This window comes from Peromyscus leucopus, chromosome 22, assembly GCF_004664715.2.
Source record: "Peromyscus leucopus breed LL Stock chromosome 22, UCI_PerLeu_2.1, whole genome shotgun sequence".
NCBI lineage: Eukaryota > Metazoa > Chordata > Mammalia > Rodentia > Cricetidae > Peromyscus > Peromyscus leucopus.
In genome coordinates this window covers 1,014,129-1,041,094 of record NC_051081.1, presented here as the reverse complement: position 1 = coordinate 1,041,094, position 26,966 = coordinate 1,014,129, and the positions used below count along the sequence as shown (strand labels likewise).

General features: G+C 59.5%; 1 protein-coding gene across 1 annotated transcript; it reads left to right on the top strand.

Moving 5' to 3' along the window:
• Window positions 1-590: 590 nt before the first annotated feature.
• Window positions 591-25,227, top strand: Atp8b3 (ATPase phospholipid transporting 8B3). The gene is made up of 28 exons (XM_037198186.1): window positions 591-713; window positions 2,607-2,662; window positions 2,981-3,072; window positions 4,242-4,355; window positions 5,940-6,038; window positions 6,262-6,323; window positions 7,154-7,226; window positions 7,769-7,839; window positions 8,065-8,147; window positions 10,531-10,689; window positions 11,472-11,560; window positions 11,930-12,120; window positions 12,211-12,419; window positions 12,613-12,644; window positions 12,744-12,900; window positions 13,110-13,298; window positions 13,390-13,502; window positions 14,246-14,410; window positions 14,495-14,606; window positions 15,143-15,218; window positions 15,306-15,399; window positions 15,525-15,879; window positions 16,367-16,590; window positions 17,401-17,484; window positions 17,920-18,159; window positions 22,382-22,520; window positions 22,658-22,785; window positions 24,376-25,227. Exons 2-28 carry the CDS (start codon window positions 2,617-2,619, stop codon window positions 24,967-24,969), a joined length of 3,990 nt encoding a protein of 1,329 aa, XP_037054081.1. The 5' UTR covers window positions 591-713; window positions 2,607-2,616; the 3' UTR covers window positions 24,970-25,227.
• The last annotated feature ends 1,739 nt before the right edge of the window (window positions 25,228-26,966 follow it).

The following is a 26,966-nucleotide window of genomic DNA, read 5'->3' as shown; positions in this document are numbered from 1 at the left end:
CAAGCATGGCCCCAACACAAGATTGGCCACGCCCACAAGGCCTGGCGCCACCCGCCTAGCTCTAGGCCATGGCCTTGCCTGCAAGACCTGGCCACACCACAGTGACCTGGTCCCACCCGCAACACCGGACCCTTACCCCACGCCACCCAACTAAGCCCCACCTTCTCCAGGCCCCGCCCCTTCCCCTCCCTTTTGCCTGGGACCGTAAGGTCCGGGTAGGCCCCGCCCCCTTCCCGGGGCCCCGCCCCCTTCCCCTCCCTTTTGCCCCAGACTGTAAGGTCCGGGTAGGCCCCGCCCACTTCCCGGGGCCCGCCCCTTCCCTCCCTTTTGCCCCGGACTGTAAGGTCCGGGTAGGCCCCGCCCCCTCCGCGGGCCCCGCCCCCTTCCCCTCCCTTTTGCCCCGGACTGTAAGGTCCGGGTATGCCCCGCCCCCTCCGCGGCGCCCCGCCCCCTCCGCGGGCCCCGCCCCTTCCCCTCCCTTTTGCCCCGGACTGTAAAGTCCGGGTAGGCCCCGCCCCTCCGCGGCGCCCCGCCCCCTCCCCGGTGCCCCGCCCCTCCCCGGCCCCGCCCCTCCGCGGGCCCGCCCCCCGCGCCCGCGCCGCCCGTTTCAGACCCGTTGGCACCAGGCTAACAGTTCCACCACATCGGCGGCCCTGGACGCCGCTGGCGGCCGGCCCTAGGCAGCCCGGCCCCACCAAGCCCGGCCCTCTCAGGTGAGCGTCGATGCTCACGAGCTGGGCATCCCTGGGCATGTGTGTGACCTCTCTGGGCTCTGCGGGTCACAGGGCTGGGGTGTCGGCCTTGGGGGCAGGAGATGGCGCGCCGTCGAGGTTCGTGAAATCAGACACCGAGTTGGGGGTTGCGGACGGGGCAGTCTGGGGACAGAGGTTACTAAGGCCGTGCATGGCGGCTACTGGGGGGCACTGCCAGTGGGGTGTCCGGCGAGTGCGCGGTGGGCCTGTCGTAGACACGCCTAGGGCGCCTCTTGGCCGGAGCAGTTCTCAATGATGGGTCGGGACCCACCAGGGTCGCCCAAGGCCGTCGGAAAGCACGGATATTGATTGACACTACGACTCATAGTGATAGCAAAATTACAGCTATGAAGTAACAACAAAGTAATGGAGCGGGGGTTGGGTGGGGTGGGGTGGGGTGGGGTGCGGTGGTGGCGCGCGCCTTTGATCCCGGCACTCGGACGCAGGGGCAGGTGGAGCTCTGTGAGTTCGAGGACAGCCTGGGCTACACAGAGAAACCCTGTCTGGAAGAAACAAAAAACAAAAACAAAAACAAATTTCGTGGTTGGGGAGGAACTAGAGTGAAGGGTCGCAGCATCAGGAAGGTTGAGATCCACTCGACTGAGGCCCCTAGAATCCCAGCTGCCCCACGGGTCTCCTCACCCCATCCCTCCCGCCCCCTTCCCGAGCCTCGGTTTCCCTCTGAGGCTCAGGCGAGGCAGGGCTCAGTCTCCCAGGACAGGGCTGGCGCTGAGCCAGGAGGATGCCCTGGGGACACACATGACTCAGACACCAACAGTCCCTGTCCGTGGGGGAGATGCGGAACGCTACCTACCGCAGTGACGGTTCTGGAGGTGACCAGAGGCGGGATGGGGGACATCCGGGCTCCTCAGGAAGCCCCTAGGAGGCGGAGGATCCCGACGGGCCGGTCTGGGAAGTACAGGATGAGAGCTGAAGGGTGAGGAACTTACCATCCGAGAGGGGAGGGGGTTGTGGACGGGGGTGGGGGATGGGGGTGGTGGAGGGGGTGGGGTGGGGACATCTGGGCAAGCTAGGAGACTCCTGGAGTGCTGGGGCCTGGGGGGTGAAGAGCTGCCGGGGTGATGGAGGCAGCGGCCGGCTGCCTAGGCACAGTTTGTACAGACCTGCAGTGGGGACCGGGGTCCCCGGTTACAATGCCAGGCTCAATGCCCAGACTAGCCAGGTGTGGTAGCACAGCCCTGTCATCCGACCTACTGCAGGAGGCCGAGGCAGGAGAATCATGAGTTCAAGGCCAGCCTGGTCTACATAGTGAGAAGACAGACTATCAGAAAGGTTGGTTTGACGTGAGCCACCACACTTGGCGGCCCCGAGGCCAGACCACTGCTAGGATTAAAGGCCTGGGCCACCACCCCGCTCTCTGCTCACAGAAACAGCTGTGAGATGATGTCGCACACACACCCCTCGGCCCCGCGGGGTCAGTGAACACGGATTGAACATGGTGGGGCCGCACTCGAGGGAGCAGGTGGACAGGAGGGGCAGCCACGCTTCCTCTTCCTCGCTGTGGCTGGAGGCATCTGGGCAGTGATGTCCCCGCCCCGGGCGGCCAGCTGTGAATGGGGGACGTGGGCTGAGTGAGCGGTGAGAGGAGATTCTCCTCTAAGCTACACCCCAGCCTGTTTAGTTCCCAAGACGAGGCCTTGCTACGACCCCAGGCTGTGCTGGACCCCAGCCATCCTCTGCCCCCGCCTCCCAGGCATGGGGTTGCTGGCCCGGCTTGCGGGACGGTATTTTAGAGGGCAGGCCTCCAGATCCCGGAGGCCGTGACCGCAGCCCTCGGCGGCACTGTGGCAGCCCGAGGGCGATTGTGACTTAGGGCTCTTTCTTGAACCCCAGCCCCGCCAGCATGGATGATGTTCACCTTGCGGGAGACCTGGAGGATAAAGACGCAGGTCAGCAGTAAGGCAGGCTGGGGAGGGGGTGCGGGGGGCGGAATGGGGCTCTGTCCGGGCTGCCCTGCGATCAGTGACTGTGGAGTTCCCTGGGGGACCAGAGTCCGCCCGTCACGGCCCTGTGGCCGCCTCCAGGCCCGGGACCGTTGGCCCCCAGCGGCTCCTCTGTCCAGCCCTGGTGTTTACCAGCGCCGGCCTGAGATGGGCATCGCTGTGCCTGGGCCCCCGGGGCCCATTAGCCCTCAGGCTCCAGGGCGACGCTGCTGGCGGCTGTCGCTGGCTGGCGGAGCTCCAGCAGCGCCTGTGCCCTCTCCGCAGCGTTCACCTGGGAGGTGAGGGCCAACGACCACGCCTACCACCAGCAGTTCAGGAAGAAGGGCTTCCTGTGCTGGAGACAGAACAAGTACAAGGTGAGCCAGTCGCCATGCACAGCTGTCGCCCGGGGCCCGGCCCTGCTGTGCCGGGATCCACCCCGGGAGATCGCGAGGCACCTCGGCCTGCACTGTAACTCCTCATCCTCCTGCCTCAGGTTTCCTAGCGCTAGGGAATTTAGTGCAGGATTAGCAATGGAACCAAAGGCCTTCTGACCACGCCCCCAACCCTCGCTGGGGATTCTAGGCGGGGCTCTACCCTGACCACGCCCCCAACCCTCGCTGGGGATTCTAGGCGGGGCTCCACCCTGACCACGCCCCCAGCCCCTCACTGGGGATTCTGAGCGGGGCTCCACCTGACCACGCCCCCAGCCCCTCACTGGGGATTCTGAGCGGGGCTCCACCTGACCACGCCCCCAGCCCCTCACTGGGGATTCTGGGCGGGGCTCCATCCTGACCACGCCCCCAGCCCCCTCACTGGGGATTCGAGGCGGGGCTCCACCCCGACCACGCCCCCAGCCCCTCACTGGGGATTCTAGGCCGGGCTCCACCCTGACCACGCCCCAGCCCTCACTGGGATCTAGGCGGGCTCCACCTGACCACGCCCCAGCCTCTGACCACGCCCCCAGCCCTCACTGGGGATTCTGGGCGGGGCTCCACCCTGACCACGCCCCCAGCCCCTCCCTGGGGATTCTGGGCGGGGCTCCACCCTGACCACGCCCCCAGCCCTCTCTGGGGATTCTGGGCGGGGCCCCATCCCTGAACACACATTTTACCTTTTACTCAAATGCTGGGCGACCTTCAGTTCCCTGTCAGCCGGGCAGGCTCCTGCCTCAGCCTCCTGAGTGCTAGGATGACAGGCCTATGCCCCGGGGCATTGCTGCCACTGCCGTCCTTGTTTTAATCACGACAGTGATGTCTATTCTCGTCAAGTCCTTCGCTTCACTCCTTCCCTGAGAGCTAATCCAGCAGCTGTCAGTTAGGACTCCCACCAGGCATACCCACAATCCCCGCTGAGTGTCACTCAGCTCCGGGACTTGGCACTGAGTAGCGCCTCCTTAACGCCTGCTGGGTGCCGGCCAGAGGCCCGCAGGCTTGGTGCGCGCGATACTGACGCTGCCGCGGCCTCCCGGGAGCCTGCAGGGAGGCACAGGGGGGCGGCAGGCACGGGCAGCGCCGCATGCCGACTGCTGCCGCTCTCGTTCCAGAGCAACGCCATCCACACAGCCAAGTACAACTTCTTCTCCTTTCTGCCTCTGAACCTGTTCGAGCAGTTCCATCGGACGTCCAACCTGTACTTCCTTCTCATCATCATCCTGCAGGTGGGCGGGGCGGGGCGGGGCGGGGCCGGTGAGCGAGGTGTGGGCGGGGCGGGGCGGGGCGGGGCTGGTGGATGAGGTGTGGGCGGGGCGGGGCCGGTGAGCAAGATGTGGGCGGGGCGGGGCGGGCCGGTGAGCGAGGTGTGGGCGGGGCGGGGCGGGGCGGGGCTGGGGAGGGTGGGGGGGGGGGGGTGGAGATGTGGGCGGGACGGGGCGGGGCGGTGAGCGAGGTGTGGGCGGGACGGGGCGGGGCCGGTGAGCGAGGTGTGGACGGGCGGGCTGGGAGCGAGGTGGGGGGCGGGCGGGCGGTGAGCGGGTGGGGCGGGGGGGGGGGGGGGGGGGGGGCGGGGCGGTGAGCAAGATGTGGGCGGGACGGGGCGGGGCGGTGAGCGAGGTGTGGGCGGGGCGGGGCTGGTGAGCGAGGTGTGGGCGGGCGGGGCGGGGCTGGTGAGCGAGGTGAGGGCGGGGCGGGGCTGGTGAGCGAGGTGAGGGCGGGGCGGGGCTGGTGAGTGAGTGTGGACGGGGCGGGGCTGGTGAGCAAGATGTGGGCGGGGCTGGTGAGCAAGATGTGGGCGGGGCGGGGCGGGGCGGGGCAGGGCCAGTGAGCAAGATGTGGGCGGGCAGGGCTGGTGCGTGAGTGTGGGCGGGGCGGGCGGGGCTGGTGAGTGTGGGCGGGGCAGGACTGGTGCGTGGGGGCGGGCGGGGCGGAGCTGATGAGTGAAGTGTGGGCGGGCGAGGGCGGAGCTGGTGAGCGAGGTGTGGGCGGGCGGGGCGAGGGCGGGGCTGGTGAGTGTGATGTGGGCGGGGCGAGGGCGGAGCTGGTGAGTACGGATGTGGGCGGGGCGGGGCGGGGCTGGTGGATGAGGTGTGGGCGGGCGAGGGCGGGGCTGATGGTGAGTGTAGGCGGGGCGGGGGCGGGGCTGGTGAGTGTGATGTGGGCGTGGGCGGGGCGGGGCTGGTGGGTGAGGCGTGGGCGGGGCGGGGCGGGCCTCGGGGTCGCAGGAGCTCCCTTAGGTGGGGGTCCTCTCTGAAGACTTGCGCTCTTGGTGGTGTGGCGGGCGAGGGTCCCTCTCACTGCCCTCTTGCGTGCTAGCCGCCCAGTCCCTGGCAGGCAGGAGGGGCATCGCACATGCTGAAGGCCAAAGGTGGGTGCCCGAGGGTTTGTATTCAGCAAACTGCCCTGGGGCCTTGTGTTCAGCAGGCACTCAGCAAACGCTGCCTTGAGTCTTGACATTCAGGAAGCGCTCAGTAAATGCAGGTTCAGGAAGGCACAACCCTCTTAGCTTCCTGAGGGGTGTGCCCTCCGCGGAGGTGCCCCCTCCGGCTGTGAGCAGTGTCTCAGGTGCACCCCACCAGCCAGCACCTCATTTCTGGTCGACTTTCACCCATCAAATTACAAAACCCATACCGAGCGCCTGCTGCGTGCAGAGGCGTCAGCCAGGCCCCGCCCGCCGTGACTCTGTCTGCCGAGAAGGGTGGGGGCAGGGGTCTGTGGCTGCTCCCTGGAGGGCACAGAAGAGGAAGGGGAGGTCGGGGTGGTCTGAGGAGGGTAGGGTAGAGGCCATGGTGACCTCCTGGTGCCCACAGAGCATCCCTGAGATCTCCACGCTGCCCTGGTTCACGCTCTTTGCGCCTCTCGTCTGCCTCCTTGTGATCCGGGCCACCCGGGACCTGGTGGACGATATTGTGAGTGAGGCTAGGTTGGCGATGGCCGGGCATGGGAGGCAGGGGCCGTCCCCAGACCACACCGAGCGTGAGTCCAGGCGTCGGGGGGCAGAATGCGCTGGGCCTCCTTGCTTATCGGGGCCGCTGGGAACAGGTACCCCTGGCTCTGCCCCTCTGTCTCGGGGACCCGGGCAGCGTGGCGACAGGGGACCAGCCAGCTCTCTGACTCTTTCTGTTGGCCCAGGGTCGACACAGGAGCGATAAGATCGTCAACAACAGGCCCTGCCAGATCCTGAGAGGGAAGAGGTGAGGCTGACAGCCACCGCAGGGATGGGGGACATGTGGGACAGGGGGACTCTGACCCGTGCTGGGAGGCCACTGGGGGCTACACCTCCCACACTGTCCTGGCTTGGTTTCTGTCGCTGTGACCCAAAGCGCCTCGGGAGGCGAGGGTTTGTTTCCGTCACGGCTGAAGCCGGGCAGGACCCGAGGGAGCGGATGGGGGGCCGTGGAGGAACACTGCTCACGGACCTGCTCCCAGGGCCGCTGGACCCGCTGTCCGGCACAGCCCAGGACCGCCCGCCCGGGGTGACCACGCCTACAGTGGGAGGGCCCGCCCGGGGTGACCACGCCCACAGTGGGCGGGGCGGGCCCTCCCCACATCAATCATCATCGAGAAAAGACACACCCACGGGCCAACATGTTGGGCGCGTTTTCCCGGCTGAAAGTCCCTCCTCGCGGATGGCTCTGGCATCAGGGTGACAAAATATGTCACCAGGACACACACAGTGTACATCCCAGCTGAGTCTGACCAGAGCCCAGGGTAGCACTTGTTAGGAACCTGCTGTCTGCCATGCTGGGTGTTGGCTCTGCGGATGATGGAGCTGAGACATAGGGCTGACCCTTGAGGAAAGGCTGAGAAGGACATGGATGGGGGCCTGGAGAGCACTGCATGGAGACATGGACCCCATGTGGGGACATCAGCAGGCCGGGGAAGGTTCCTGGGGCAGTGGCTGCTGAGCTGAGCCTTGCAGGACGGAGGCTTCGCAGGAGCAGGGGCCCCAGAGGTGGCCACCGCGGTCCAGTGACCTGGGCACCTGGGGCACAAGCCATGACACCAGCATCCCGCCTTGTAGTTTCCTGTGGAAGAAATGGAAGAATCTGTGTGTGGGGGATGTGGTGTGTCTCAGCAAGGACAGCATCGTCCCGGTGAGCGCCCCCACCGAGAGCGCCCCTGGGGGAGGCCCCCACCGAGAGCGCCCCTGGGGGAGGGCCCCACCGAGAGCGCCCCCACCGTGAGCGCCCCCACCGAGAGCGCCCCTGGGGGAGGCCCCCACCGAGAGCGCCCCTGGGGGAGGGCCCACCGAGAGCGCCCCCACCGTGAGCGCCCCCACCGAGAGCGCCCCCACCGTGAGCGCCCCCACCGAGAGCGCCCCTGGGGGAGGGCCTCCACCGAGAGCGCCCCTGGGGGAGGGCCTCCACCGAGAGCGCCCCTGGGGGAGGGCCCACCGTGAGCGCCCCCACCGAGAGCGCCCCTGGGGGAGGGCCTCCACCGAGAGCGTCCCTGGGGGAGGGCCCACCGTGAGCGCCCCCACCGTGAGCGCCCCCACCGTGAGCGCCCCTGGGGGAGGCCCCACCGAGAGCGCCCCAGGGGGAGACCCCCACCGAGAGCGCCCCTGGGGGAGGCCCCACCGAGAGCGCCCCAGGGGGAGACCCCGCAGCAGTCCTGATTCCTCCCCGCTCCACCTCAGGCTGACCTGCTCCTGCTGGCCAGCACAGAGCCCAGTAGCCTATGCTACGTGGAAACTGCAGACATTGATGGGTAAGAAGCAATGAGACCCTGGGGGCTTGGGTGACAGAGGAGCCCTGCTTCCCCTGTGGCTGTGTGGCCTCAGATGAGGCACACTCCCTCTCTGGGCTCATCTTCTGTTCATACAGTAGGTGCTCAGCAAAAGTGGTCAAGGGCCTGGAGGGCGTTCGGCTTCTCACTGCAGGGTGTCAGCCACAGCCACGTTTCCATGACTTTTCACCCCGCTCTTGTCCCCAGAGAGACCAACTTGAAGTTCAGACAGGCTCTGACGATCACGCACCATGAGCTGACGAGCCCGAAGAAGATGGCTTCCTTCCAGGGTGAGGGACTGGGGGCCCTGTGTGCCTCTCTAGGCCTCTTTGCTGGGTCAGGATGGATGGTGGTGGGGTCGCGCACAGCTCAGCGCCAGTCCTGTGCCTTTGCCAGCCTGTGGCCCTTCCACCATGCTGCCACCATGGAGAGGGACCCCAGCCCCACACCCTACACACCGGCAGTTCCTTCCCTCCCACAGGAATGTCCCGGGCTGCTGTGGCATGGGCTGCTGCTCGGCAAGCAGACTCGGGTGTTTTCACAGTCGTTTTGAGATTTTCATGGCCACTTAAGAGGTTTTATTTTTTTTTCCTGTCTTAGTGCGAAGGCAATTTGCTCTCAGTGATGTAGATGCGCATGTTCTCTCCAGCCACAGCACACCGGCTTGGTTTCTCTAATCTTCTTTAGAACTTAACAATATTTCTAGCACTCGGGAGGCTGAGGCAGGAGGATCCCAGGTTTGAGGGCTGGTGAGGTTAAGAGGACCTGTCACTCTCTTGCAGAAGACCTGAGTTTGGTTCTCACTGGCTGGCTACAGCCTGTCACTCCAGCTCCAAGGAACCCGAGCCTCTAGGCTCCACAGGCTCCTGTACACATGTGTCCACACCTGTACAAAGATGTGTAATTAAAAATTGAAGGTCAGGGCCGGGCGGTGGTGGCGCACGCCTTTTATCCCAGCACTCAGGAGGCAGAGGCAGGAGGATCTCTGTGAGTTCAAGGTCAGCCTGGTCTACAGAGTGAGTTCCAGGACAGGCACCAAAACTACACAGAGAAACCCCGTCTTGAAAAAACAAAAACAAAGCAAAACAAAAGATACATTCTGTAGCTTGGCTAAGAAGAGACAGTTGCTGTAAGGGTTGGGGGAGGGGTTGATTCGGTGTGGTCTCCGGCCAGAGAGCACAAGGTGGCGTGAGCATGTCCGCCAGTCTTCTGGGCCGAGAACAGGGGTTGCATTCACTCCCTTGAAGGAGAACCCTGTGGGCTCCACTCCAGGTTTCTGGTGCTTTCTGTGAGCATAAGACCCCTCCCTGTGCCTCCTCCAGCCTCCATCCGCAATGACCCTAGGGCCTGCAGGGCCTAGCACTTGGCACACGGTGCACGCTCATTTCGTGTGTCAGGTGAGGAGGACAAAATTCCAGAGCAGACCGTGGGGGGGGGGGTGGCAAAGCATCCCAGTGCAAGCCTCCCTGAGCTTTGGGTCTCCTCCTCTGAAGGACAGTGCTGCCCCCTGCTGGAATGCTGGGTGGTCAACAAGTCAGGACCCCAAGATATTGTCCATGCTCAACACCCTTAGGTGTGTGGGCTCCAGGGAAAGTGCTGAACCCTGCCTGTCCTCTGTGCCTGTCCCCCGACAGGTCACACATGACCACTAGGCCCTGGGCTCTTAAGACAGCAGAGGATCATGGGTGAGGTTGCCTTCTGCTGGAGCCAAGTCCTCAGATTTTTTTCTTCATTTTGTTGATTTTTTTTAAAGATTTATTTATTTATTATGTATACAGTGTTCTGCCTGCATATATGCTTGCAGGTCAGAAGAGGGCACCAGATCTCATCACAGATGGTTGTGAGCCACCATGTGGTTGCTGGGAACTGAACTCAGGACCTCTGGAAGAGCAGCCAGTGCTCTTAACCACTGAGCCATCTTTAAAAAGAATTTTACTTTTGTTTTTCAGACAGAGTTTCTCTGTGTAGTTTTGGTGCCTGTCCTGGAATTCGCTTGGTGGACCAGGCTGGCCTCAAACTCACAGAGATCCCCCTGCCTCTGCCTCCCCAGTGCTGGGATTAAAGGTGTGCACCGTTACCTTTCTAGAACATGTCTTTATGGGTTTCATAAAGAGTTTTGATCTAAGCCTATCTTGTTCCTCGAGGAGATATATGTATGCATTGTTGTGCACAGAGGATTGAGTTAATCATCACCAGAATAAATTTTCACCAAACTGTGCCATGCTTAAATATGCCTAAAATAAATCATTATCTTATCTTGGGGTAAGACTCCAGAAGTTTGAGCCAGCACTGGCTACTGAGCTGAGTTGAGCAGGGCTGTCTTCCTGCCTGCTGTGGACCATCTCTCTGCAGGCCTGTGAAGGTCACAGAGATGTCTGAGGAGGGGCGGCTCACAAACACTGATGTCATTGAAGGCATGCGCATTGATTGCAAGGGAAGGGGCTGGAGGGGGGTGTGATTGGGTGGCAGGAACGGAATATGCAAAAGTTCTGAGGCCGTGATGGTCGACTTTGGAGCATTTCAGAGGAGGCTGAGAGATGGTGCTGGGGTGCCAGGAGGGAGTGTGGACCCAGCAGGGTGGCCTGAGTTGGGTAGCGACAGGAATGTGGCAGGAAGCCGCAGGCCCGGGACCAATGCTGAGGCCATTTGGCTGCTGCTTACCGGGTCCCACAGGTATAGTGACGTGTGAGGAACCCAACAGCCGGATGCATGACTTCGTGGGGAGCCTGGAGTGGAACAGCAGGAAGTACCCACTGGACATCGGGAACCTCCTCCTGCGTGGCTGCAAGATCCGCAACACAGACACCTGCTACGGCCTGGTCATCTACGCTGGTACAGCGCATGGGCCTCTGGATTGGGGAACTGGGAGAATCCTGAAGTTGATGAGGGACCCCAAAGCCTGCATGATGTGGGCCCTGGGTATTGTCAGATAGACTAGTGGTCAACACTCTGGTTGTCGCTGAGAAAATAAAATGTTGCTGTGTAGAGGAAAGGAAGGATGGACAGGTGGGTGAGTGAATAGATGTGTGGATGGATGGGTGGGTGGATGGGTGGATGGATGGTGGGTGGGTGGGTGGGTGGGTGGGTGGATGGATGGATGGATAGATGGGTGGGTGGGTGGATGGGTGGATGGATAGATGGGTGGGTGGGTGGATGGGTGGATGGATGGATGGGTGGATGGATGGGTGGGTGGGTGGATGGTGGATGGATGGGTGGTGGATGGGTGGATGGATGATGGTGGATGGGATGGATGGATGGGTGGATGGATGGATGGATGGGTGGGTGGATGGTGGTGGATGGATGGGTGGATGGATGGGTGGATGGATGGATGGATGGAGTGGATGGATGGATGGGTGGATGGGGTGGGTGGGTGGGTGGATGGGTGGGTGGGTGGATGGATGGGTGGGTGGGTGGGTGGATGGATGGGTGGGTGGGTGGATGGATGGGTGGGTGGGTGGATGGATGGGTGGGTGGATGGATGGATGGATGGGTGGGTGGGTGGGTGGGTGGATGGATGGATGGACAGATGACTGAATGGATAGATAGGTGGATGGATGGATGGGTGGACATTTGAATGGTGTACAGGTATACAACAGATGGAAATAATCTTGCAGGTTTAGACACAAAGATCATGAAGAACTGTGGAAAGATTCATCTGAAGAGGACCAAGCTGGACCTGCTGATGAACAAGCTGGTGGTCCTGGTAAGGCGTTCAGGAGAGCCTGTGGGGACCCTGAAGAGTGAGGTGATGGGCCCACTCTTCGGCAGATGCCCTGGATCCCTGTTGCCTCCTCACCCCCCCTTTCCCTCCTGCCATCCCCCCCCCCCGCCTGTACCCAGCACGAAGGTGACAGACCCGCCCTGGGCTCCTTTGTGTTAGGTTTTATGGTGGCCTCATGCAGGAGGTCAGGACTCAGAGGCCAGCTTTGATTAAAGACAAAGAGCTCCGAAGCCGGACTGGGACCCGGAGAGAGCCCTCTTGCCCTCCCTTACCCCAGGCACCTCCTGGATGAATGCCCATGTCTGCTGGACCCCATGTGCAGGCCCCCACCCGTCTCTCTCCTCCTCACAGATCTTCGTGTTCCTGGTGATCGGCTCCCTGTTGCTAGCATTGGGCTTCACCTTCATGGTGAAAGACTTCAAAGGCAAACACTACTATGTGTCGGCGCTGCACCAGCGCACGGAGGCCATGGAGGTTTTCTTCATTTTCTGGGGCTTCCTCATCCTGCTCAGCGTCATGGTGCCCATGGCCATGTTCATCATGTGAGCTCCTGGGCAGGCCTTGGGGGTCCCTCTCCACAGGGTGTGGACTTGGAGCAACCCTGACTTGAGCATGGCCTTGGCGGTTTGCAGTGCCGAGTTCATCTACCTGGGGAACAGCTTCTTCATCAACTGGGACCTCAACATGTACTACGAGCCCCTGGACATGCCGGCCAAGGCCCGCAGCACCAGCCTCAACGACCAGCTGGGGCAGGTGCAGTACATCTTCTCAGACAAGACCGGAACGCTGACACAGAACATCATGACCTTCAAGAAGTGCTGTATCAACGGCCACGTCTACGGTGACGCCCCGCCCCCGCCCCGCCCCCGCTTCCTGGTGAGGCCGCCCTGGGGATCTCCTAATGAACACCTGAACTCAGAACCCTAGCTCCATAATAGTATAACGTGTCCCCTGGAAGCAAGGGCAGGAGCCAGAGATCCCAAAAGTGTGGCCTCCTGGGGGAAGCCGAATCCTGAAGCTGGTTCTTTCCCCAGATTCGGATGACGAGCATGGTATGCTCCGAAAGGTGAGCCCTGTGGACCGGCCTCGGTGGAGCAGCGTGGGTAGTCCGGGATGGGGTGTGGCCGAGGCCTGACCCTGCTGCCTGCACCCCGCCGTCTCCCAGCGGAACCCCTATGCCTGGAACCTGTTCGCCGACGGCAAACTCCAGTTCTACAATAAGGAGCTGGAGTCCCTGGTGCGGGGCCAGCAGGACAGGTCGGTGCAGGAGTTCTGGCGCCTGCTGGCCATCTGCCACACCGTCATGGTCCAGGAGAAAGACAGTGAGTGCGGCCGGCGGCGGCCGGGGCCACCGGGGCCACCGGGGCCGGGAGCCCCACCGCCTGGGAGCTGCAGTTAGGGTCTGCTGTGCGGTCCTGTCTAAGGGGCTGGAGATGGCTGGCCGCCCCTCCTGACCCCTCCTGACCCCTCCTGACCCCTCCTGACCCCCACACCCCACCCCTTCTTACCCACACCCCCCTTTATCTGTCAGATCAGCTGCTGTATCAGGCGGCCTCCCCTGATGAAGAAGCACTGGTTACCGCTGCCAGGAACTTTGGATATGTGTTTTTGTCTCGGACCCAGGACACCATCACCCTGGTGGAGCTGGGGGAGGAACGGGTCTACCAGGTTCTGGCCATGATGGATTTCAACAGCGTTCGGAAACGGATGTCAGTGTTGGGTGAGCCCCAGCACCCCACCCCACCCCCCCGCCACCCCTGGGCCGTGTAGCAGTGGACAAGCAGACATCAGGGCCTTACCCTCCCCCACAGTCCGAAACCCAGAGGGCTCCATCTGCCTCTACACCAAGGGCGCAGACACCGTCATCTTGGAGCGTCTTCACAGGAAGGGTGTCATGGAGGCCACCACAGAGGAAGTCTTGGCTGTGAGTTTGCTGGGAGAGGCAGTGTGCGCGGGTGCAGACTGAGGCCGGACGTGCGTTTGGGCAGGTTGCTCATGGCGCATGTTCACCCATGTTCCACTCCCGCCCCCCAGAAGCCGAGAGGCGCTGAACTCTCCGGTGTCTTTCTACTCCACACAGGGGTACCCCAGCTAACTCCCTGCCCTCAGTCCCTAACCTGCGCCCTGAAGGATGCTAGGGCTCAAGGGTGTCCCCTCCCCATGGTGATGTTAGGAGAGTCCTGGAACCGGGACCTTGAGTTGGGTGGATTACAAGGGGGTGTGTGTGGTGGGGGAGCCTTGGAATCCACTGAGCAGCTGGAGTGTGGGCACACACACCTGCCTAGCTCTGGACATCTGAGGCAGGAGGGTGAGGAACTCAGGCTAGCCTGGGCTATCAAGTCTCAAGAAACAATTGGAGCCAGGCAGCGGTGGCGCATGCCTTTAATCCCAGCACTCGGGAGGCAGAGGCAGGTGGATCTCTGTGAGTTCGAGGCCAGCCTGGTCTACAGAGTGAGATCCAGGAAAGGCGCAAAGCTACGCAGAGAAACCCTGTCTCGAAAAACCGAAAAATGAAGAAAGAAAGAACTGTCTGAGCCATGCGTGGGGAGGGTATTAGCAGAAGGGTGCGGCCTGTGCAAAGGTCCAGAGGCGCGAGGGCTGGCGACCCTGGGGATAAGCAGGACCCTGAGGACCGGTGGTCGGGTGTTGATGGTCGGGCTGCCGCAGGCCTTCGCAGAGCAGACCCTGCGCACGCTGTGCCTGGCCTACAAGGAGGTGGCGGAGGACGCCTATAAGCAGTGGGAGCCCGAGCACCAGGAGGCCGCCCTCTTGCTGCAGAACCGTGCGCAGGCCCTGCACCACGTGTACAACAAGATGGAACAGAACCTCCAGGTGGCTGGACCGGCAGGGTGGGGACCGGCCGCCTGGGCTCCCTGGACCTGGGTCTTGTGGTCTAACCCTGTGCTTGCCCCCCAGCTGCTGGGAGCCACGGCCATTGAAGACAAGCTGCAGGACGGCGTGCCTGAGACCATCAAATGCCTCAAGAAGGGGAACATTAAAGTGTGGGTGCTGACCGGGGACAAGCCAGGTGGGTCCCCGGCTCTGCCGCACCTGGGGCGTCCCCAGGAGTGGGACACGTGCCTCGCACAACCCCGGGAGAGGTTTGTCGTGACCATCACACAGCCGGGTGGGGACCCCTTCACACACCTGCCCTGAGGTGGCCTCCTGCGGGCCTCCAGGTCAGCGTTGAGGCGCTCCCTCGACCCATGTATGGACAATTTTTGAGGTCTTCATTTTTGGCTATATTTTGTTTTGTTTTCCTTTTGACTTTTTGCTTCTGACTTTCCAATAAATTTGACATTTTCGTGTTTGCTCCAAGTGTGGTGGGCCTCAGGATCCCAGCTCGACCCCAGCTCTGTATCTCGAGCATCCGCATCCCTTTCAGACTTCCTAGGCCCCGCGGCTCAAGTCCTAGGCCTCCCTCTGATTGGCCAGCCCTGGGAGGTGGGGGGAGGAGGCTGCAAGGGACCAGGCCCTCCGTGGTGGGCGGGGCCTCCGGGCGCGGGGGCGGGGCTCCTGGATCTGGCGCTGAGCCGAAGTGCATGCACCTGGCTGGGTTTGCAGAGACTGCGGTGAACATCGGCTTCGCGTGCAAGCTGCTGTCGGAGAACATGATCATCATGGAAGATAAGGACATCAAGTAAGCAGGTGGACCTCCCTGCCACCCTCGCACCGTCCCATGGGTAGGCCGATGGGGCCACTGTTCCTCCACGCCATGTCCCCACAGGCGTTTACTGGACAACTATTGGAACGAGCAGCACAGGTCCTTCAAGATGATGACCCACCACAACATGGCCCTGATCATCAACGGGGAGTTCCTGGTGAGGGCCACTGCGGGCGAGGAGCAGCCGCGCTGGCCAAACGGGGGTGGGGACATGCCGGGACGGTGATGCGCTAGTGACCCATCCCGTCCGTCTCCCGCCCGTCTCCCACCTCGGACACCCAGGATCAGTTGCTCCTGTCATTGCGCAAGGAGCCCCGGGCTCTGGTCCAGAACGCGGTGGTGGATGAGGTCGCCCAGGAGCCGGTGATGTCCAGCCAGGCGCGGAGGATCTCCCAGATGTTCCGAAGCTTTGGGTCCTCCTTGGCACCATCCCCGTCAGTCACCTCCAAGACTGGCGAGAGCCCCGAGGAGCAGCGGGAGAGGGCCTTCGTGGACCTGGCCTCCAAATGCCAGGCCGTCATCTGCTGCAGGGTGACCCCCAAGCAGAAGGCCCTGGTGGTGGCGTTGGTGAAGAAATACCAGCAGGTGGTGACGCTGGCCATCGGGGACGGAGCCAACGACGTGAACATGATCAAGAGTGGGTGGCAGGCCTGTGGGGGGTGGGAGGGGCGGGGCCGAGGGGTGGGACAGATGGGCGGGGCCGAGGGGCGGGGCCGAGGGGTGGGGCGGAGGGGCGGGGGCGAGGGGTGCGGCCGAGGGGTGGAGCCTGAGAGGTGGGGTCGAGGGGTGGAGCCCGAGGGTGTGGCCTAGGGTGTGGCCGAGGGGCGGGCCGAGGGGTGGGCCGAGGGTGGAACAGATGGGCGGGGCCGAGGGGCGGGGCCGAGGGGCGGGGCCGAGGGGCGGGACCGAGGGGTGGGGCCGAGGGGTGCGGCCGAGGGGCGAGGCCGAGGGGCGGGGCCGAGGGGTGCGGCCGAGGGGTGCGGCCGAGGGGTGGGGCCGAGGGGCGAGGCCGAGGGGCGAGCCGAGGGGCGGGACCGAGGGGTGCAGCCGAGGGGTGCAGCCGAGGGGTGGGGCCTGAGGATTGGGCCCAGGACGGCTGGTAGCGGCTGCCGTGGCCCCTGCAGCTGCAGACATCGGCGTGGGGCTGGCGGGTCAGGAGGGCATGCAGGCCGTTCAGAACAGCGACTACGTGCTGGCCCAGTTCTGCTACCTGCAGCGGCTGCTCCTCGTGCATGGGCGCTGGTCCTACATGCGCGTCTGCAAGTTCCTGCGTTACTTCTTCTACAAGACGGTGGCCAGCATGATGGCCCAGATCTGGTTCTCCTTGTTCAACGGCTTCACCGCACAGGTGTGTGTGGGGGAGGGCGGGAGGATGCTGAGGCAGGAGGATTGCCACTAGTCCAAGACTACCTGGGCAGATGAGGTGTGGTGGTGCACACCTACATGACAGTTTTGAGGATGATGAAGCAGGAGGATTACCATGGGTTCAAGATAGCTAGGTTAAGCTCACCTTTAACCCCAGCACTGGGGAGGCAGATGGATATCGGATCTCTGAGTTCGAGGCCAGTCTGAGCTACAGAGTGAGATCCAGGACAGCCAGGGCTACAGAGTGAGATCTAGGACAGCCAGGGCTGCACAGAGAAACCAAAATAATAAAATACAATACAGCTAGGTTGATGTTAGACCTGTTTCAGAACACAGAGTGAGTGCCTGGGGCCGTGGCTCAGGTGGTGGGGTGCTGGCCTTCTGTGCACAGAGCCTTGGGGGCTCCCACGCTGAGTACACGTGCTAGGGGTGAAACCCAAGGCTTTGAGAGTGCAGGGTGAGCACTTAGCAACCCTAGCCCAGGCTGGACATCCTCCTGCATCAGCCGCCCCAGGGTTGGGGTGCTCAGGCTCTGGGTTCCTGGTGTTTATTCTTAGCTCAGTTAGGTCTGGCATCAAGAGGAGAGCTGAGCCGGCTCTCCCTGGGTCTCTTCTAGCTCCATTAGTCAGACTCAAACCTGATGCCATTCTAGAAGAGTCTAGAAGCTCATTCTCTCCACTGGCTTGTAGAACCTCTAAAGTGCCAGACTTGGATGTCTGTCCTTGTTGCCGCCTGTCCTGGGCGGCCGGCCGCTGGCTGCGGGGCCCCTGGTGAGGTCTGGTCTCCGTTGCAGCCCCTGTATGAAGGTTGGTTCCTGGCTCTCTTTAACCTGATGTACTCCACGCTCCCAGTCCTGTACATCGGTCTGTTTGAGCAGGTGAGTGCCAGGCAGGGTCTTGTGTCCTGTCTCTTCACCCAGCAGGCCACCTGCTCTTTCCAGAGCTCTGTCTCATGGGGGTCTGCGGGAGGGGGGGCTCTGGCTGGAGAGGTTCCGGCACCCTGAGAACCAGACCTTCTATCCAGCCTTCTGTGTAATGGAAAGGGTTCCAGAGGAAGGCTCTGTGCTGTTCCTCCTGTTCATGACCCAGAGGGACCCTGCCAGAGAGGACAGGTGGGACTGAGACCAGGGTTTCGAGTCTATCCCACATTTAAATTTTACATATTTACTTATTTATGTTGGTGGGAAGAAAATTGTGCCATTTGGTTTGAATACGTTACCACGTGCTGAATGAACTTCTGGAGACGCTCTTTAGCCCTCCCTGCAGACTCCACCACTTCCTGACCCCCCTAAGAGCTTCTGCCTCCTGTCCAGGATGTGACTGCCGAGAAGAGCCTAAAGATGCCCAAGTTGTACATGGCTGGCCAGAAAGATGAGCTGTTCAACTACAGCATCTTCCTGCAAGCCATTGTCCACGGCGCCCTTACATCTCTCATCAACTTCTTCGTACCGGTGCTGGTCAGCTATGACATATCCAAGTCTGGCAGTTCCAGTGACTACCAGTCCTTTGGGGTTCTGGTGGCAGTATCTGGGCTGCTGTCCATCACCATGGAGGTAGGTGGAACCATGACTCCTGAGAAACCATGGATGCCTCTGCCTCACACTGACTTTTTATTCAATCCTCTTAAAGAAAAAGACTTGTTTAGCCAGGGCAGTGGCGCAAACCTTTAATCCCAGCACTGGGAGGCAGAGGCAGGCGGATCTCTGAGTTCAAGGCCAGCCTGGTCTACAGAGTGAGTTCCAGGACAGCCAGGGCTACACAGAGAAAGCCTGTCTCAGAAAACAAACAGATTTGTTTCATTTTAACTCTCTCTCTCTCTCTCTCGTGTGCGTGTGCGTGTGCGTGTGCGTGTGCGTGTGTGTGTGTGTGTGTGTGTAGCTGGAGAGTTTCTTTCCAGCTCCCACCAAGCCCCGCCAGTCCGGGAGCCCACTTATAAAATCAACACACCAACTCATATTACTTAAACTGCTTGGCCATTAGCTCAGGCCTACCATTGTCTAGCTCTTACTCTTATACTAAGCCCAATTTTGTTAATCTATATGTCGTCACGTGTTCCGTGGCTTTACCTGTTGCCTCTACGTGATGCTCCCTGGGCGGCAGCTGGTGTCTCCCCTTCCTGCCTTCCTGTCCTCTCCTTTCTCCTCTCTCTAGTCCCGCCTGTACTTCCTGCCTGGCTACTGGCCAATCAGTGTTTTATTTATCAAACAATCATCCACAGTGTGTGTGTGTGTGTGTGTGTGTGTGTGTATGTGTGTGTGTGTGTGTGCGCGCACACACAAACACACGTGCACACACATGCAGTGGCCACAGAGGCCAGAAGAGGGCATCAGATCCCATGGAGCTGGAGTCACAGGTGCTTGTGGGCCAGCTGACATGGGTGCTGGGTGGAGTGTGAATCCTAATTGGTCTTAATAATAAAAACCCGGAGCCAGATATATTTAATGTCTCTCAACCTTATACACCTTACACCTCTTTAGTGAATTTCTTTTCTGAATCTGGTAACAAGGAAAACTATAAAGTCTTCAACTCCATCAGAGATCTGAGAAGTAGGAAGTGCATGCAAGTGACTTCCAAACAATGTGAGAAATGACAGAAACAGCTGGCTGCCTGGACAGCCACCCAAGGTTCCTCTGCAACATTGTGGCATCCATCTTCTGCCTACAGGCCTGGCATAGCTGACAGACTCCTCTGTGAAGCAGGATTCTCTAAAGAGCCTTCCTACCTTGTTTTGGCAAAGTTCTGCAGTCCTTTCTTTTGTGTCCTGCTTGTCCATTTTGAATAGCATACTGTCAGCAGTTGAGGCAAGGGCATTTTCTTACCCAGTTACTAACTTTCGCTACAAAGAAAGTAAACTCTATACAGAATTTCTTCAATGCCCAACATCTTCTCTGAAGTAGATTGGTGTTGCCAGGAGCAGACATGTCTCATTGTCATTAAAAAACAAAAACAAAAACAAACCCCTATGTTATTAAGACAGTTTAAATGCCATATTCTGTAGATCTCTGAAGTGTTTGAAGACCACCTATCTATCTAAAATGTATCTGTTTGACCTTGAAAACATGCCAAACATGACTGCAAGTTTAATTGTAATAGGTGACTAACTACTAACCTTCATTTCTTTATTATCCTAAATAGTTTGTAATAATAACTTTCAAGGACTAGCAATATGCATTACATTGTTAAATGAGATGTGTAGGTACAATGCCTTGAACAAGATTAGAAATGTATGTACTGTATATTCTAACAAAAAATAGTCTCAACTGTGTATCAATATACAAAGGTCCATATCAATGCAAAATTATTTAAAACAAGTAGTTGCTGTGGATATTGCTCTATATAAATAAAACACTGATGGCCAGTGACCAGACAGGAAGTATAGGTGGGACAAGGAGAGAGGAGAATGGGGGAAACAGGAAGAAGGAGAGGGAGACACTGCAGCCACAGCCAGGACAAGCAGCATGTGAAGACGCTGGTAAGCCATGAGCCACGTGGCAAGGTATAGATTTATAGAAATGGGTTAATTTAAGATATAAAAACAGTTAGCAAGAAGCCTGCCATGGCCATACAGTTTATAAGTAATATAAGCGGCTGAGTGATTATTTTATACGTGGATTGTGGGACTGCGGGGCTTGGTGGAACCTGGAGAGAAGCCCTCCAGCAACAAGTAGTTGCTTTTTAAAAGTATTTCAATAATCTACCCCTTTATCCTATCTATATCCCCCTTGTTTCTTTTCAGTGTAGATTCAATAATTTACTCTTTATCCCATCATTTCTACATTCCTTTTTCCTTTTTCTCTTCTTCTTTCTTTCTTCCTTCCTTCCTTCCTTCCTTCCTTCCTTCCTTCCTTCCTTTCTTTCTTTCTTTCTTTCTAGGGGTAAATCCTGAAAGATCAGAGACAAAGGAGGAAGCCATAGCCACCTCTCAACCTCACCAACTCCTCAGCCTGAAAAGGCCGAGCTCCCACCTCCGCCCACCTTATATTCCTGTCTCGGCCCAGCCACATCACTTCCTGTTTCCTCCTCCCTAGTTCTGGGATTAAAGGCATGTGCCTCCCAAGTACTAGAATCAGAGGCATGTGATCCCAAGTGCTGGGATTACAGGTGTGGGCCACCACTGCCTGGCCTCTACAGCTAACTAGTGGCTGGCTCCACACTTGGATCTCCAGGCAGCTTTATTTGTTAGAGCACAAACAAATATCACCACCGCTGGGAAGTGGACTCAGGTCCTCTCCTAGAGCAGCAAGGACTCCTAACTGCCGAGCCCTCCCTTCGGGCCACCCTCTGAAAAGTCTTGGGTGTTCTGTGTTTTGTTTCTTTTCTTTTCCTCCTTACCATTTTGTTGGTTTGTTTGTTTGAGATGAGGTCTCATTATACAGCTCTGACTGACCTGAAACTCTGTAGCCCAGGATGGCCTTGAATTCAGAGAGACCCACCTGCCTCTGCCTTCAGATAGCTGGGATTAAAGATGTAGATCATCGTGCTCAACTCAAGAAGGCTTTTAGAATGTGTGTGGTATGTGTCTGCACGTGTGCCTGTGTGTACGCGTGCCGTGGAAGCCAGAGGACTCCCTTGGATACTGATTTCGATTGAGGTATAGTCTTGTCCATTGCTGCTGTTGTGTGACAAGACTTTCCCTGGGGACACACGGTACACCAGTCTCCCCACCCCAGACAAGGAGCCCACGGCAGAGCAGAGTGCAGTCCCACCAAAGTCCAGCATGGTGGACCGAGGTGTTTCCTGGGCACTTCAGTAGTGTGGTGAGGGGTCGCTCACAGGAGTGTGGTGAGGGGTCACTCACAGGAGTGTGGTGAGGGGTCACTCACAGGAGTGTGGTGAGGGGTCACAGGAGTGTGGTGAGGGGTCACTCACAGGAGTGTGGTGAGGGGTCACTCCCAGGAGTGTGGTGAGGGGTCACTCCCAGGAGTGTGGTGAGGGGTCACAGGAGTGTGGTGAGGGTCACAGGAGTGTGGTGAGGGTCACTCACAGGAGTGTGGTGAGGGGTCACTCACAGGAGTGTGGTGAGGGGTCACTCACAGGAGTGTGGTGAGGGGTCACAGGAGTGTGGTGAGGGGTCACAGGAGTGTGGTGAGGGGTCGCTCACAGGAGTGTGGTGAGGGGTCGCTCACAGGAGTGTGGTGAGGGGTCGCTCACAGGAGTGTGGTGAGGAGTCACTCACAGGAGTGTGGTGAGGGGTCGCTCACAGGAACAGAAGTGACTCAGAGACGGCCGCCTCACTAAAGCCCGACCGCCATGGTGACAACTCACAAAAACTGGAGCGCACTGCACAGCCTGAGGCAGTGTGACAAGTTGCAGTGGCCTTTCCAAGTGACTTGGGTTCTAAACCTCTTCAGGCAGCCCAGCTGGTTTTTGTGTCTTCCAGGCAGGCTGCTGGTCTCAGTGGCATTATTGATCACCCTGTGAGGGAGGGGCCTAGTGCGGTTGGTCAGTTTCAGGGACTTCCTGGAGCTGTTTGTGTTGTTTACCTTTCTCTTAAGGAGCTTCCTGCAGCGTGAAATGCTTTAGTCTGGAAGGAAACGGTCACGACTGGGATGTGGTCCGGCTGTCTGGCCATGGGCTTTGCAGATTTGGGTCACTCTCTCCCATCTAGGCATAGGTTGGCCGGGATGACAGGCGTGTGTGTGGTCACAGCCAGCGAGCGGCTTCCACATGGGTGCTGGAGATGGGACACTCTCCCCAGCCCCCAATGCTGACTTCCCCCGAACCCCGGGCTCCGTGTCCTGCCTCCCATGGCTGACTTCCTGGCTCCCCGTGCAGGTTATCCTTATCATTAAGTACTGGACACTCCTGTGCGTGGCCAGCATCATGCTCAGCCTCAGCTCCTACATCCTCATGACAAGCTTAACCCAGGGCCTGTGGTTGTACAAGATTTCGCCAAAGACCTTCCCCTTTCTGTGTGAGCCTCCATCGTGTGGGGGAGGGGATGGCGACATGGCGTCACCTAGAGGAAGGGAGCTGGCTGGCGGGGTGGTGCCCCTGGCTGAGGGGAGGGGAGGGGCTGGCCTTCACGCCGCCTACCTGTTTTGTCTTCAGTTGCTGACTACAATGTGCTCAGGCAGCCTGCCAGCCTGCTGGTGATCATGCTCAACGTGACCCTGAATACGCTGCCAGTCCTGGCCTTCCGCGTGATCCGCAAGACTGTGTTTAAACTGCAGCTTAAGGTGAGGCAGAGTGGGGACACCCACAGCGACCCCCTCCCAGCCGTCACAGACACAGCTCCAGGGACGCCCAGTGTCCCCCGAGGAGGCCCAAACCCCTGAGCATGGTGTGTATCTTAGGGTCCTCCTTGACACAGTGGGGTTCCTCCCAGGCTTCAGAATAGTTTAGTAGCTCCACTATCCATCCATCCGTGGGCTGACGTGTGGCCCAGCCATATGCCGGAGTATGGCTCAGTCTCCAAAAGGATGATAGCAGGGCACGGCCTGGAGGACCTCAGAGACACCGTGGTCAGTGAGAGACCCAGACACAAATGCCACAGTGTGGACTCCATGACAGGAGCCCAGAGGTGGGAGGTGGAGTGTGGGTGACGGGGACTGGGGGGGCAGGTAAGCTCTCATAGGAATGGGGCTTCATTAGGGGTGACAGAATATTCTGGAAGTAACAGTTGTACAACTTTCTGATGTGCTTAGAGCCAGAAACTGTCCTTAAGTGAGGATAAGGTGGCAGTTGAAAAGGAAATGACGATTTATTTATTTTTTATTTCTTATGTGTGTGGATGTTCTGTCTGCATTCATGTGAGGGCCCAGCACCCAGAGGCGGGGGGAGGCACAGGCTCACCTGGAAGGGGAGTCAGAGACAGCTGTGAGCCACCATGAGGGTGCTCTTCTAACCCCAGCCACATCTCCCTCCACCACATCCGGCCACCACCGGCCCTAAGGCAGACCGAACCCAGGGCCTTGTGCTTGCTAGGCAAGCGCTCTACCACTGAGCTAAATCCCCAACCCTTTTTTGGTTTTTCAAGACGGAGTTTCTCTGTGTAGCCCAGGCTGGCCTCGAACTCACTCTGTATCCCAGGCTGGCCTCGAACTCACAGAGATCCACCTGCCTCTGCCTTCTGAGGACTGGGATTAAAGGCTTGCAAGTTTAAGAAATTTTAAAATTTTGTTTCTGATATAAACCCTCAGTCAGGTCCCAAGGAAAGACTAACGATCTGCCCAGTGGAGAGTTCAGGAAGGGTTTTATGAAATCCACGTTTCTTTCTTTATGTAGTGAGGGTGGAGTGGGACTATCAGTAGGTCACGCTGTGGGTCATTGGTGGAGGTCAGAGGACAGGTTTTGGGAGTCAGTTCTCTTGTTCCTCTGCGTGGACTACCACGTGTGGACTACCACTGTGTGGACTACCACTGTGTGGACTACCACTGCGTGGACTTACCACTGCGTGGACTTACCACTGCGTGGACTTACCACATGTGGACTACCACTGCGTGGACTACCACTGTGTGGACTACCACGTGTGGACTACCACTGCGTGAACTACCACTGCGTGGACTTACCACGTGTGGACTTACCACGTGTGGACTTACCACGTGTGGATTATTCAGGTCAACAGGCTTTTGGAGGCAGGTGGCTTTACCAAGCCAGCTGTCTCCGAGGTCCCTAGTGAAGGACTGATAGTTGGTCCAGAATCTGTTTCCAGGTCAGATGCCAGTTGGCTGGACCAGTGTTGGGAAGCTCCGTGTGTTCCCCATGGGGGACAAGGGACCCTAACTTCCCCCGCCCCCCCCCGCCCCGTTGTCTCCTACACTCTGCAGGAGGAGGAGGAGGAAGAGGAGGAGGAGGAGGAGGAGGAGGTCCCAAGTGAGGAAGTGGCTGTGGAGCCAACCGTGAGGCACCTTCGCCGTGGCACCGCCGCCCGCAGATCCAGCTACGCCTTCTCCCACCGCGAGGGCTACGCAGACCTGATCACCCAGGGCACCATCCTGCGCAGGCCCACGGGAGAATGTGGCGGGGACATGATCTGGGAGTCCCCGAACCCGTCTGAAGAGGAACTACCCTCCAACCACAGGGAGTCAGTATTTAACCCGCGGAAGATCTCCATCCTGGCTAAGAAGAAACTCCACCACTATGGAAAGAGGTCCCAGACGGAGGAGACCATAGCGAGCTCCCAGACGGAGAAGCAGGACCTTGTGAACTTGGACACCCGGCCCTTTGGCCCTGGGAAGCCGCCCGCCACCGCAAGCGCCGTGTCGGGGTCACTCCAGGTGTCCTCGTCGGACGACCAGGCCTTCCACAGTATGCCTTCAGAGTACACTCTGGCCAGCAGGCCCGAGCGCTTGGATGTCAGGACCTCTTCTTGGAGGAGGTCTCCATGGAAGGGCTCAGCCTCTTCGAAGAGCCAGCTCTAAGTCCCCACGAAGTAACACAGCCACAACTCGAGCTGACCAGAGGCCCATGGCCGGGAGATTGGCCGTCATCGGTAGAGTGGGACAGCCGCCTGGGAGCATGGCGTGGGCGCCAGTGCCTTCCTTTTCCGGTCAGACCTCCACAGCGCTCACTGTGTGGCGGCTCCCGGTCCCCGCAGGAGCAGGCATACAGCCAACAGCAGAGCGCAGGGGGCCACGGCCTTGCCTTTTTCTAATAAACAGGCTCCCTCTGGCCCCAGAGCTTGCTTGGGTTCACGGCTTCTCCAACTCTTTTGGTAGAAGCCTGGGAACATTCCTTCCCAGGTTTCAAAAAGAAATACCAAAACCCCAAGACCCCAAATCATCAAAACCCTGACCCCTGCTGGTCAAGTAGTTTAATTTCAGGAAAATATTTTTGTGGGCTTCATTGTTTTTGAGAAAGAAAAGGAAGAGATCGGGCTCCACTAAAGCTCGGCCTCCACCCCACACCTACCTGGTTTAAACTGCACCCCAGCACCTCCACCCTTCCCCCTCCGGGCGACCTCCCTTGGTTGAAGCAGTAAGCAGAGATCTCAGAGGCAGGCCCCGAAGTGGTCCATCCCAATCTCAAGGTCGGCCTGGCTGGCCGGCCCTGACCTGGGCGTTAAGATCACTCCGCGTGAGTCGATTAAATGGGTAGTGGGGATTTGTTAAGATATAAACTGAGGAGGTTCACGAACACAGAACAGAGTAGACAGCAGAAGTCACCCTCTGACCTGATTGGGGGGGGGGGGCAACCCGCAGGCTGGAGCAGGGAGGAGGGCCATGTGACCCTTCTCCCTCTCCTTTTAAGAGGTCACGTAAAAACGAAAACCGGCAGGAAGCAGCGCCTCCTTTGGGCCCTACAGCCCAAGGTCATGGGCGGAGCAAGTACCAGCACACCTGAGGTCGGTGGGTCCAGTGGGGTGCGCTCCGCAGCAGCAGATGGGACAAGTCTTCCCCCTCCACCCAGGGGGCCACCCTGCTCTCCCCCGATCTGTGCCAGTCCACAGTGGGCCAACTCACATATGTGGCTGGATGACCAGGAAAGGCCCAGGACGGCGGGCGACAGTTTCTAATGGTGACGCTTCTCTTCCCTGTCCGCTGGGGCCGGCCTGCTTAAGGCTGCTCAGTCTCCCACCAGCAGCTGGAGCCTTTGACTGATTCCAAGAGCAGCCTGACTTCCTGGTTTTCACTGAAGATACTTGGAAGGCCTCCTCACACTGCTCCGGGCTCAGATGACCTGCCAACACCCACCCTCAGGGGATCCGACGGTCACCAGCATAAACCCTGTACCTGGTGGCTGAACTTTGGTTGAACCATTTTGGGAGTGGTCCTTTCACCCCAGTCCTGGGACGTGGGGGGGGGGGCTGCTGTTTGCAGCCAGCCCTTGGCTCCCTTCCTCGAGACCTCCAGGATGGGTGGGGGCAGAAAGCACAGGAATCGCAAGATGGCCTGTGCCCACTTCTTTCTCCACTTGGGGAGTGCGTACAGAGCCCTGTTCACCAGGGTCCCCAAGTGGCTGGACTACCCCATGCCTGGGGAAGCTGAGGATGTCCCAGGAGAGGTGACTGGGCTTCAGCATCTGGGGAGGTGGGGTGCACTTCCTGTCTACACTCGAGAATTTCTTAGTTGTCTGTTCTGAAGAGGCTTGGAAAATTTGTGCTAAGGTGACACCTACCTGGGTGGGAGAGAGGAAGAAGTCCACAGCCACACACCTGTACCCCAGATGCAGCGGAGGGGGGGGGTCAATGGACCTCCGACAAGCTGGACACACAGGTGGTGGGGTGGAGAAGAAGGAGGTGAATGGTGCTCAGGTCTGGCTTGCTCCAGGGTCCTCTCCCTGACTTGGGACCTTGCCACCTTCTCGGACACAGTTCCCTAGAAAGGAGTTAGAATGCGGACAGAAAGAGAGCCACAGGACAGGACCAGCCGGTTCTGGAGGACAAGGATGAATGTGATACCCAGCCCAGCCCCGGTCA